Raw genomic sequence first — 13880 nt, forward strand, 5'->3', positions numbered from 1 at the left:
TCGGAGGCCACTGTCACTTTGCCGACGGAAGGGGTGAGTGTGAGCGAGGGAGTGAGTGAGCGCTACAATCTAGAATCTGAATGTCACGTTTTTTGCTGCATTTTACACACTGGACCTTTATAAAGTGGGTTGGATGAGTGTGTATTGGGAAAATACACTCATGGAGGTTTTTCCTTATGTGTTCTGTTCTGTACTCTATTTTAGCTATTCTCTGTACATTCTATGTAAAGCTGTTAAAAGGGTTTAAGTCTATGTATGGTAAAACCTTGAAATGCATGTCTAGTGTTTCGACACTTTACGACCCCCCGTGGCTGTTTTTGTTACGCCAGGAGTACACTGGGAACGGCCGCGACACGATACGTGAGCGGGGCGGAGCGGAGTTTTTTAACTGCTACACCAGGCATGGACGCGACGCGACACGGCTTCACTGTTTGTTGTTGCAGCTGTCGGCTTCTCCTTGTCAAGCCTGCAGTAAATGAGTGCACTTTATGCATCTCAACACATTTTTACATCCCTCCTGTTAAAATGGATTGTCAGTACCTTTTTCACAGGTAATTTGCTGACTATGTAGGGTTTGCAAGTGCAGACTATATTAAATGGTATCAATTAACTGTTTAACTACACGATCATGGATCCACAATGTAAAAAAAACAAACCCCATAATGTTGCACTGCTACTGGCTTTGCCTCTGGTACATGAGACATTTATTGTAATCACTTTTAAACGTAATATATTCGTTTTATACACAGTTCTCTGTAGTTTTCTACCTGTTGGAGGGCCGCGTAGTACGCGACGAGGAAATAAAATAGACTCGGCGCGAAAAAGAAGAGAAACGCCGCGCGAAGGCCGCTGGAGTGCGCGTCGCTCACATGGCCGGTGGAGGAGCTTCCATTGACTGAATGGGCGCGAGCTGCTGCGGGTGTCGCGCGACATACGTTTCGCGTCGCGGCCGTTCCCAGTGTATTTCAGCACGGTGCCAGACCATCTAGGGGGAACAGCTGTTAGGAAGTGACGTATGTACTGACAGGCGTTGAAGTGATGTGATGTGTATAGAGTCAGTGCGCATCTTTCCAACTGGTGACTTAACTGTTGCTGTTCGGGAACGCCCACTTGCAGGTGAATAAACTGGCAAGACACTCATCTTGTTTGCAAGTACTCAGTTTTAGAAAGTTCCCACTACAAGTGAATGTGACACAACAACAGCAACAGCAACGCTCACCTGCTCCTGCGACCATCTCTGTCTGTCCTCGGGGGAGCGCGGATGCGGCTTGATGCCCCTCTGGAGGTCGGGGTTGTTGTGGTGCATGGAGGGGAGATTCAGGGACTTGGGCCTGCTGTCATGGCGGTGGTGAGCTGCTGTCTGCGTCGACGGCGGCTGCTGCTGCGGCTGCTGCGGCGGGTAGGGGGCTGCGGCGTCGGTGGAGGCAGGAGGCTTGGCGTGAGGGGGAGCAGCGGGGTAGTCGCTGGGCGCCGCCGGGGGGTCCTGCGCCAGCTCCTCGGGGCTTTGGTCGGTGGTGCCGCTGCTGAGACTCCCCATGCTCATGCTCATCTTGATCTCGGCCACGATCTGGTCGATGTCCTCCTCCGCCTCCTCGCCCGTCTCCCCCTCCACCACCAGCACCTTGCGGCCGCGGTACGGAGAGACGACGCGCACCGAGTTCCCATTGTCCTCGGGGGAGTAGTAGTCTCCGGGGTAGGCCCGTCCGTGTCTGTCCTCCTCGTCGCCTTCCTCCTCCTCCTCCTCTTCCTCCTCGTGGTGGTGGTGGCAGTACTCCTCGCTCTCCGCCTCCTCTTCTTCCTCCTCCTCCTCTCGTGGCGCGTGGTGGTGGTGATGGTGATGGTGGTGGTCCAGGATGGGCTCCGGTCTCCCGTTGTATATCTGCTCGTCCGGGTCCTGCTCCACCACCTCGCAGCGGACCTCCCCCCCCTCTCCCTCCACCCACTCCTCCACCCTGAGCCTCTCCGGCCCCGGCGCCCACTGCTCCGGCCTGACTCCTCCTCCTTCCTCCTCCTCCTCCTCCTCCTCCTCGTCTCGTTCTCGCCACTCTTCCCTCACCTCTTCCTCCTCTTCTCTCCACTCCTCCCTCACCGCTCCCTCTTCCTCCTCATCTTCCACCCACTCCTCCTCCTCCTCATCCTCCCTCCTCCTCACCCCTCCCTCACCCTCTCGCTCTCCCTCCTCCTCCACCCATCCTTCCACAGCCTCCTGGCATTCATCAGTGTGTGGTGGGACCGGTTGCGTGGCGCCGGTGCAGTCCCCCTGACCATTGCCGTGGCCGTTGCCGTTGCCGTGGCTGTGGTTGCAGTCTCCCTGGCTGCTGCAGTCCATGCCTTCCAGGTAGCTGTCGTCCTCTGGGCAGTAACGGATGTAGTAAGTCACACCCTCGTCTTCCTCTGCCAGTCCTGAGGGAGTCACGATCACAAAGAGAGAGAGAGAGAGAGAGAGAGAGTTTCTTAATCTAGTGCTTGTTTATTAAAAATCAGTGACTGTGTTGTATTATCAATCTGAAACACTTTTACAGGCCAAGTTTTCAAGTTTCTCAGGAGGGATTTCAGATATTTGGACATTTTACTAAACTGCATAATTATGCAAAATGGGTGGCATTGCCAGTGTTTCTATTCAGCCATGCCAACAGGTGTTAAGATGCCCATTTTGGCCACTTCATTTCTTTGATGTCGCCTGAAACAGGATAAATCCTCATCTCAGTGATTCCCCAAATTTCCTCCAGTCCCACAACAAGGCAGATGTTTGTGTTTCTCTATTTAAAGAGGAACTATGCAGGATTTTTACCTTACAGCTTTATTGTGATGGTTTAATAAACAACATATAACTTGTTACAGGGAGAAAGGAGGCTCTCTGCCTTCCACCTAGCGTCTCTTGGCTGAAAAACAACTTTGCAAGATCAGAGCCGCCGTCCCGGTGTCCCAGCTCTCGTCTCTGCGGCACCGCGACACAAACGCGCCCTGTAACCCGTGACCTCTTGTTTATAGATAAGACTACACAAATATACACGTCGTAACATCGTATATGATATATAACGTTATGTACCGCTCTGTCGATTGCTTTCTCGCTGGCTTCGTTGTAAACAAAAGCGACCAGACTTGCATAGTTCCCCTTTAAGACGCCCATTTTGGCCACTTTGTTTCTTTGGTGTAGACTGAGACGAGATGAATCCTCATCTCAGCGATTCCCTCCGTACTCTCCAGTCCTGCCACAAGGCTGTTTTTTGTGTTTCATTTTGTTGGACTGCCATGAAATACAGACATCCATGTCCCTGCCATGATGAATTACAATATCACTGATGATCATAATTAGTTTAATACTTGCAGGCTTGTGTATTTAGTGTTTTGCACTGATTAAGAAACGTCCGTGTGCCAACATACTAAACTAACATTGTCCTGGCTGAACACCAGCAGCAGATCAGTATTATCACTGTGAGCATGTTAGCATGTTGATATTAGCATTAACCTTTAGTCACCTCAGGCTTTTGTCACGTTGGTGAATGAACTCCTGAATAGTTTCTTCTTCTTCTACTTTTAGCGATGGTGCAGTCTCTGTTAGGATCGGGTTTTGATTGATTTCTTGTGCTTTTTCATTTTTCTCTCAGTCCAGTGTTTGTTTCATATAGAAAAAGAAATAGACATAAGGGCGATCTCTCAGCACTCTGCACACAAAGCTTGCTGAAAGATGTAGGACTGATGATGGAAAGTAATCACAGTGAAAGGACGAGGGAAATTCTTCCAAGAACAAGAAATGGTTTGACGTCTCACACACACACACACTCACCGTCATCGTAATCTTCCTCGTCGTCTGAGGTGTTGTTGATATAGTCGGAGCTGGAGTCGTCATCCAGGCTGTCGGCTCCACCGTGGAAGTTCGCCTGGTTGTGGTCGCCGTGGTGACATGGTTCGTGTTCGGGCGTGGAGGGCGTCGCCGGTCGCTGATCCTCCACTTCTGCGTCCGCTTGGCTGCCGTAGCGCTTCACTTCGACCTGCGTGTCCACGTCGTTCACCTCTGTGTGAGTTCGACCGATGTCTTGGGACTTGGGGGAGGAGTATTGTGCCTTACAGGTGCGGGGGGGCGGGGGCTTCGGGTCACGTGGCTCTTTGGGGTAGCGGACGGGGCGTTGCCGAGGGGGGAGGGCTTTCAGGTCGCATGGCTCTGTAGGATGAGGGGTGGGACAGGAGACAGGGCCGGGAGCAGCCATGCTGTTTCCTCCGCTGGTCCCCGGCCTCTTCCTATGAGCCATGATCGGCGGCTTACAGGCCATGCATTGTTATTGGTTTGATCCTGGAGAACAGATAAAGACACAAGAGCACAGCTTTAGAACAACATCGAGTACAACTGTTAAATCCCCCCATGAAACCCCAGTATCCACACCAGGGAGAAGCATACTACAATAAAATTAAATGAAACAAAAATGTTGAGAGCTGAAGTGTAAGCTTTTAAGCTTTTAAGACAAGTACAACTCCGTGTTTGCGTGTTTTGGCAGGCTGAACAAATTGATACCACCCTTCATCGAAACGCCAGGAGTAGATTCCCCCCCTTTTAAAAAAAAAAAAAACACATACAGTATGCAGCACACCCTCACAAAAATAGTCCTTCATTTATCTCCTTCGCTTCACTTTTCTACACTTTGCATAGAGCTGCGACACATTTTCAGTGCCTGACAAAACAATCCATCCTTATATTTGAACTAAGTAGCTTCCCGTCTGACTCATTTGTGCCCACTAAGCACAACCTTGGACTCGTATAAACAACAGCAGACTAAATATAATATAAAGATTCAATTTAAGAACAACAGACACAGAGAGTATAGAGCCTCTCTAAGCAAACCAACTCCACATAAAAAACTAATGAGACAGCCACACAAAGAGTCAATAGCGAAATCAAGGTCATCTCTACGTAGAGTGGATGTTGCACATGTGCACCGACACCACTGGGCTTTGAGATGATCAGTCAATTAAGACTCGTATTGATTCTTCAGTAGGCTGCTGAGTGAGAATGTACAACCTGGAAAACAATGGTTAAGTGGTGCAGGTGAGAAGACAGAGAGACGTCTCCTGCTGTGGCTCACAAGCGGCTCGGTGTACGTGATGAAACTAAAAGGAAATAAGTTGTTGAGCTCTAAAAGCATCAATAGTTCAACTTTCAAAATAAAAGTCGGTCTAATAATTACGCCAAATCTTATTATGCATTGATAACGATAATCCAAAAACATATTAATCAGACTTAACAAAACAAAAAAAGAAAAAACAGATATAAGTCTGACTAGGATAAGGATCATCTATTAACACAGACACCATCACAGGTACAGTTCATCACGGAGGGATTTAAAAGCTCTAGTTTCCTGTTAGTTGTGAAAACAAAAAGTGTTAAAGAAAGAAATTATTATTATTATTTTTAATAATAACTGTCTGTTTCCTGCAAGAATCCTGTTTTATCCTGTATTTTCTCCTCTTGTCCTTCTGTAGTGGAGAGGTGTCTTTTCTGCAGAGCGTAGGTCGTCTGCATTGTCTAATATAAAAGGTAGCCTAATAGTGGGAGTTTTTTTTCTCTTCTTAAGCCAGTATTTGCTAACACCAACAGATCAGCACTAAATCCTAGTAATCTGAATATTAAATGTGCCACTAAGACATCCAATAAAGCTGAATAAAAAGGGTATGAACAACACTAAACAGGCCAGAGGACGGTATTTTAGCTTCGGTTGCATTAACATTCAGAACAAGCAACAGCAGCTGAACTGTGACAAGCGAGAACAAACAGATCTGGAGTATTATGCTCTACTTTCTCCAGCACAGAAAGTTACCCAAACAAGATAAAGGTGTCCTATAAATCACAAAAGAAACACATTTAAACCAGCATCCACACACACAAACGAACAGATTACAGGATAAGACCCACGAGGAGCACATTTTTGTTTTTGGTCATACTGCATTTTAACAACCAATGATGATGAAATGATGTATACGTTCTGTGTATTTCTTTGAGTCAGGTGCACCCACACCCACAATGCTTTGTCATCCATTTTGTCCCCATCACCCACACACTGTTGCCATGAACAACTGCCCCCAGAAGGATCTTGTTGCTGCTTTCCCCCCCATTTCACTTCACCATAATTACATTTTCCATCACCAGCCATTACACTGGTTAATTACCTCTGCACAACCTGGTACGAACGCACAAATACAGAAGGGAGCACACACCCACACACCCACACACACAGACACACAAAGTAACCAAGTCAGAGGACTGAGATCACATGTAAAGTTCAAGTCCATACACAAGGTTTCTAAACAATGAAGCCACATCCTGGTGTAATAAAAGCAACATGTGCATCAAATGAAGCAATTAACTCATTTAAGAAAAAAAAAAAAAAGGTTTTCACTCCCTCATTACTTAAAAACGAGCTTCTTCACACCCCATAACACATACAGTAGATGAGTGAGTCTGTCTCTTACCTGAGGTCCTGAGCTGGGATGTTGTGTACAATAGCACTGGGACAGACCTGCGGTAACAACGGCCTCATCCTCCCCTCCCTCCCTCCCTCCCTCTGCTCCTCGCTCCTCCCTTCCCCCACCAGCTGCTACACAGCATGCACCTCCCTGACTCCACCCTCCTCCCTCTTTTTTTTTTTTTTTTTTCTCTCCGTCCACCACATTATATATCCCAGCATCCTCCTGGAGAGAGAGACCCAGCCCCGCCCCGCCTGCAGCCGATTCCCTATAGAGCCGAGGAGGGTAAGAATTGGTAACTATGGGTAACTGCCTCCCCTGGGGACTGATACCCTTTGACCTCCTCTTTGTTTGGCCTCTCTACATCCACAAGCCCTCGTTTTCTACCGTGTTGTTGCCCCACTGTTGCTATGTTAGTGTTTCACATAAGGTTTTTTGATTTTTTTAAATATTTTTCCTGCCATGTAATTTTTTTTTTGATACTTTTTATTAAAGGACAATTCCAGGCGAATTCAACTCTGGGGTGTATTTTCATATCATTTTAGGTCTAAAAGAATGAATCTGAAGATTTTCAGTTTAATTGCTCCTGTTTAGCGGTAGTTGCATCTGTCCCCGCATCCCCACGGCAGCAATGAATGGGAGTGGATGTAAGTTCCGCTGTTTAGGCTGTTTCCATCCCTCAAAGCCGCAATTTTTTTCCACAGACAGCGTCAGATGGCTCCTCAAACATGCACCGAGAAGTTTATTTACTTCAAGCAAGCCGGCATGTTTGTAAAACTAGATCTAATTCAAAGTCTCCCGGAGTCTCGCGCGAGACCCAGTTGCAGTGCGCGGTGTGTTCAGGAGCAGTGGGAAAGCTACCGTTTGTGTCATAAACACAGGAATATCAACTCTTGACTTGCTTCAAGTAAAAAAAACTTCTCGGCGCATGTTTGAGTAGCCACCTGACGCTGTCTGTGGAAAAAAATGTACACTTCAAGCAAGTAAAGAGTTGATATTCCTGTGTTTATGACACAAGCGGTAGCTCCTACTGCGCCTGAATACACCAGCACTGCAACTTCGGGCTCGCGCGAGACTCCGGGAGACTTTGAATTAGATCTAGTTTTACAAACATGCCGGCTTGCTTGAAGTAAATAAACTTCTCGGTGCATGTTTGAGTCTCCACCTGACGCTGTCTGTGGAAAAAAATTGCGGCTTTGAGGGCTGGAAACAGCCTAAACAGCGGAACTTACATCCACTCCCATTCATTGCTGCCGTGGTGACGCGGGGACAGATGCAACTACCGTAAAACAGGAGCAATTAAACTGAAAATCTTCAGATTCATTCTTTTAGACCTAAAATGATAGGATAATACACCCCAGAGTTGAATTCGCCTGGAATTGTCCTTTAAGTATTTTCAATTTAAGGGAAAACAAGTTGACAGACAAAAACATGGGGGGCTCCTCTGTTGACAATATTATTATATATAATGTCCAGTGTCTTCAATTGTTCCTCTATTGTTTTGATAAAAGCAGTCCTTTTCCAATCCAATCCACTTTATCTATATAGCACGTTTTAAAAATAACAAAATGACCAAAGTGCTGCGCAACAGATACAAAACAGTAAAATAAATAAAGTTAAAGTTGAAATACAGTAAATTAAAAGCATATAAAAGCACTAAAATAATATAAGCATAAGATGAAACACTAACAAATATAAAAAATACAATAAAAGACAAACGGAGACCACACAACTCTCATGCTGTATCAAAAGCCAAGGAGTAAAAATGAGTTTTAAGACAAAATGTTTCTCCCATTTCCAGGGAACGGTCGCCATGTAAATTTTTCTGAAATCACAGCAAGGTGGGTTTTCCCTAATCAGCTTTGTCTGGCATGTACTTCAGATGTGACAGTCTTTACTGAATTTGCATGCATTTGTACATGAATGAACGGTAAAACCATGATGACAAGACAGCCACCAGGATCTGCCCCACCTGTTTAGCACCATTACGCCAGATTGGGAACGTTTTATGACACACAACAAGTACAATCATGCTCATGCACACAGGATATGTGAGCACTAGAGTATAATCTGTTTATCCATTGCCCATTTTCCAAACCAATCTTAACCTCACTTTGCACTGAATGACCACAATCACCCTCTACAAAAACACTATTACATTTACTGTGACGTATTGTTTTTTGGGTTTGTTTTCTCCAGCAAATAGAAGATATCTCTACAAACACTGCAGTTGTTGTTTGCATGTGTGTTTTTCATATCAGACAGAATCATACATGTTATTAGTATCAGGAAATCTACTGGGATCTACTTAAAGTAGGTCAGGAGATCTGTTTTGTAGCAGCCACCGAAGCTGCAGGGAGAGGGAAACATGGTGCCTTGCTCATGTGCACATTGTCAGCTTTGTTTTCTTACCAACAACCCAGATTGTCCCACCTTGTTAGGGCGCGTTGTGATTATAGGATGATGATAATTTTGCCCTGTGAGCCAGCAGGTGGTGGTCAGGTGCTACCGGACCATGTGTGACCTCACAGGTGGCTCCAGTCAGTTCAAGGGTCAGCGAAGAGGGAACTCTCTCACTGATGCCTACCAGCGATTTATCAGGTATATCTCTATTCTTCTATTTTTCACCTCTTCTTCTTCTTCCTCTACATTCAAGACACATTCTTAAAGCAGAAGTAAGTGATATATTTGTGTTAATATAAGTCTTAAATAGTTATATCTTCCAACAGCAATCACTTACATAGAGTGTTTGGACCGAAACACGGGTCTGTCAGTCACTCTGCTCTGCTCTGAGCCGAAGAGAAAACATTTATTGTATCCTACAGTTTTTATCCAATGAGGAGAGAGAACGGCATGCAGGGCTGTGTGTGCAGCCAAGGGACGCCGTGAATGTGGTGACGTAGGGACGAGGACTGTTATGGTGCGTTCAAGGAAACTCGTAACTCGTGTTTTTCCGACCTGTGAAGTCATACCAGTTCGATCTGGTACGAGTTCACGGGTCTGAAGTTACGAGTGGCCGTTATAGTGACTTTCACAGGTAAAACAGGTCGGAAAAACACGAGTGGGTTGCCTGAAACGCTACAAAGTCGTAAGTTGTGACTTGAAGTTGTAATTTACGGTTTCAAAAGCCTGCCTGGAACGCAGCATTAGCCAAAACGACCGGATCGCTTACTTCTGCTTTAACTTGCTCCCATCTAATGAGTTAGCTTTTTTCTTTTGTTTATCTCTCTGTAATGTAATTTCCCTTTGCAAAATGTACCAAACATCATAGTATGTGAATATCTGTGGTGGGCTGGAGCTGAACTCTGTGGACTGTGCAACTTGAAACAAACAGGAATCATGAAGTAACTTGAGGCAACGTTAGGTGATCCTCTTAACACTCCGATTGCAACCAATTAATTGAATGCTTTTTCACAAAAATGAAAAAAGTCAGTCACCTGTGGAACGGACAGTCCTGTAAAAACAACATCCAATCATCTTGAACACAACTTTCAAGTCAAGTCAATTGGATCGTGACGTGTCAATCAAGCTGCCGTCTCTGTCCCTCCCTCCCTCCCTCCGACGACGCCAAAAAGACAACGCCAGTGATCCAATGTACCACAATGGTGGTGATGTAGCTCTGAGCTTGATGCTGAATGGTTTATTATGATGTGTTTTCTTTCATGTGAATGAGCCACGAGAAAAAGCTGGAGGAAAGTCAGCGATACTGCGCATTCATGCGCGAAAGTAGTGCGGAAAGCCACGTCGCTCACATTGTTCCTGAGCTCTGGAGGTGTGGCTTCAGAGAGAAGTCTGAGGAAAGGGGCTTGCACTTTTGACTTGAATTTTCAAAATGTGGCCTGCAAGAACCCTTTTTTTCCCAGTATCTCCAACCCTTCATTTAAGTTTCACGTCAAGAAGATTCATGTACAAATAGCAGAGATGCTGCTGTAACATCACTATTTTTTCAAATAAAGAGCAAAGACGGCCTCTTTCAACTGGCTCCACTGGTGGTAAAAATAAATGTGAATGTGTTGGAGAATCTGACCGGGTAAATTTGGACTCGTGGGAGACGGTGACAGGCAGGTGGTTCATCCAATCCTCTGCCAAGTATTTTTTTAAAGCACCTGCCCTTTTACAAACACATTCAAACGAAGCCTTCCCAGATGGTTCAGTGCAACAAACCATCTGGGAAGTCAGGTTAGTGATGGGAAGCTGCAGACGGCCTTTGTCACCAATAGCTGAAATTGGCTTTGGTTATATTTTTCATGTAATTTCTAATTAGATTAATTCATTTTACCAAACGGACATCTTTTTGCATCTTTTTTTGCATTTGTTCACCTGTTTTTTTCTTCCTGTATATTTCTGACATAAATTGCAGCAAACTGTGGATTGTAAGACTCTAACTTTCTCCTGAGGGATAGTTTTATGCTTCTTCTCCTTCCCCGTCCACTCTGTGCTATTGTCAGAGTGCATAAAATTGTTTCTCCTTGCTCCACGACTCTTTTTAAAGATTTCTTTGGGTTGTTGAGTCTCGAGCTGCCAGAAACTCCGTCAGACTAAACTTGAGGATTTTTGCACATTACATGGTCAGCATCTTAAACCCTAAAGTCTCCATCCTATCTCTTCTCCCACAACTTTGCTATGTCGAAATAAGTCCTGTGTGAAGATATTGGATACTGTTGGCAGCTTTATTTTTTATTTTTTTTGCTCCTACAAGGATCTCCCATTGCACGAATCCATGGATTTGAGTTTGAAAAATAAAAAGATAGTGAATCTGAGCGATTCTCTCCTGGATAGATTGATTCTCTCCCTTCTGCCTAATGTATGCAGGGATATGCTCCAGCCCCATGGGAACCTGAATAGCAATGGAGAGGCTAAAGAAAATGAATCAATGATTGGTGCAAAAAAGAAATCAGAATCCAGCTGGCTCCATCACTGTGTGTTTCTCTCTACAGCAGCCCACCTGCACACACAAACACCACACACACACACACAAATGTCTCCCACATAAATGCACTGAAATGTAGGCACTGATTCAAGCTGTTACCTTCATTACTAAAAAAGGCTTGACACGCACACACATGCACACACGCACTGGGACCACTAACAGCGGCATACCAGCCTGCAGTATCCCAATTGTCTGTTTTGAGCTGCAGCTGGGGACCACTTGTGCAAGGCTGTCTCCACGGACAGACCTATTCATGTCTGCCACAAAACGCTTCAGCTACAGTAAGATAAAGCTTTAAATTACCCTCAGACACTCCCCTTGTTTTGCCAGACACATGTATTAGAAGTGAGTGCGTGCGTGTCTGTGTATGTGCTTGTGCATGCATGCCATGCACGCGCCCGTGTGTGTGTCTGTGTGTGCTTAAAAGCAAGGCTGAGAGGAGGACAGAGGGCGAGTCTGTCCGAAAAAACAGCAGATGGCTCGGTCAGAGTGTGGGCCTGAGGAATACTAATGTCTCACCGCCTTGAATTCAAAGATATGACCTCTGTTCACACCAGTGCATCAGACAATCAGACTTCACCAGAGGAGGAGAAGGAGAAGAAGGAGAAGGAGAAGAAGAAGAGAGGACAGGACCGATGCTGGGGAGGACATATCAAGAGTATATCAGGCAACTTAAAGGAGACATATTATGCTCCCTTTTCCACAAATTAAATAGTTCCCAGGTGTCTTAAAGACATATCTGTGACATGCTTCGGTCAAAATACCCAAAGGATCAAACATCACAGCTCTTTTCATCCTCTCAAATCAGCCCTGTTCAGAACGGCTGGTTTCAGTGCCTGTCCCTTTAAATGCAAATGAACCACTGCTTGCCCCGCCCCTTCTACCGGTCCCAGGTAGGGGTGGTATTATGCTAATTCGAAACCTAGTTACATCACTGGGAGAAAACTGAGGGAGCAGCTCGTAAAACCACATGGATTTCAACCTAGGGAGCCTGAAAATTACAGATTGTTTTGTCAATTCTCACATTTTGGGGGCCGGAAGGCAAGACAAACACCTAAATATATGTTGAAGAGCCTTCAAAAAGTGATATTTTCATAATATGTCCTCTTTAACTGCAGCTAGAGATAAATCAGTATCTATCAGGTTGTGGGGAAGTCATGATCAAAGTCACTGAGGCCTCCAACATACAGGTGTGAGGGGGAGTGAAAACATGACACAGCAATAACCGAACTGTGACACGTCTGCTTTTTTTTAATGTTAAAATGGAGTTTCCTCCAGGGCTGGGTAATGATTCATCTATCATATCATTTATCAGGTTTCAATCATGGTGACGTGAACATAAAAAAAAACACAGAAATGTATGTTTTCGATGTTGTGATACTAATATGATCTACTTGGCCCCTCCCTGGCTTCACTAATCACAAGGCTTCACAAGGCTGTTTTCTTTAATGGGGGTTGTAATTTCATTTTTAACAAGTCCAGATCCAAACATGTTTTGTTGTTCTTGTTGATACAAGCCGCTGCTCTGATCATTTTTAGCCACTGATCACTGAAATCAATTTCCAGCGCCTCATTTCCCCAACATGTTCGCTGCAGGCTCAAGCTCGTTCAGTCCTGCTTGTCATTTAACGGTTGAAGGACTCCCACTTTCTCCACAGAGGAAAAAGGCGGAGGAGTGGGAGTGGAGGCATGGATGGAGCTCGATGTTCTCTCCTGCTTCACTTTAACTTCAGCGGCCCACTGATGTGTCCAATCGGCTGTAGGCAGTTACAGTTGGCAGATATGTAAACATTATAGCTGGATCTGTGATTTTTACTTTGCCTGTGTTTGACTTTTTAAGTTTATTTAACCTTTATGACGATGCCTCTGATGTCTTTGCAACGCCAAGAAATTCTCTTCTTTTTTTTCTACACGCTGACTGAATCACAGCTTCTTTTTCAGCCAGTGAGGCTCAAACTTTCATGTGACATTTTCTGCTCTGTCTCTGATGCTCTTTTCTCTTTTTATACTTTTTCATCTTTTTTTTCTGAGGTTTAGCCAGGTAACAGGTGTCACAAGGGCTTTGACATCCAATTCCTGACATGGTTTTCTAAATAAGAGCTTCTAGAATAAATCTACTTTGTTGCAGACTTGAAAACACTGTTATTTGGACCACCGTTTTGCTTTTAAAGGTATAGTGTTAGTTTACATAGCCATGTATTACAAGCGCAAGACAGAATCAGGTAAAACTGAGGCTACAAGAACCCATAAGAAATATAAGATGCCTCTGCTCCTTGTAATGAATGAATCTGTAAGGATTTAGGTAAATATATTTCATGATAGGAAGCATGAATCAATCACAAAATATTTAAATTGAGAATAAAACACCGCTTTGGTTGCCATTAAAATCTAAACTGCTAACATTTGGCACTTACAATAACACATCCTCTGCTGCTTTTAAAGGTAAAGTTTCACCTCTGCCTGTACCTCAATCTTGCACAAAGAAAGGAAAAAT

General features: G+C 44.9%; 1 protein-coding gene across 1 annotated transcript in view; it reads right to left on the reverse strand.

Annotated features, from left to right (window-relative positions):
• Positions 1-4271, reverse strand: part of apba2b (amyloid beta (A4) precursor protein-binding, family A, member 2b) — a gene marked incomplete at both ends in the record, with an annotated part of 33359 nt that extends 29088 nt beyond the window's left edge. Inside the window, 3 exons of the mRNA XM_084001525.1 lie at positions 1220-1743; positions 2266-2403; positions 3788-4271. Of these exons, the coding sequence (XP_083857651.1) occupies positions 1220-1743; positions 2266-2403; positions 3788-4271 (1146 nt within the window). The remainder of the gene's footprint in view (positions 1-1219; positions 1744-2265; positions 2404-3787) is intronic.
• Positions 4272-13880: the final 9609 nt, after the last annotated feature.

This window comes from Trachurus trachurus, assembly GCF_905171665.1.
Source record: "Trachurus trachurus genome assembly, chromosome: 3".
Classification (NCBI taxonomy): Eukaryota; Metazoa; Chordata; class Actinopteri; order Carangiformes; family Carangidae; genus Trachurus; species Trachurus trachurus.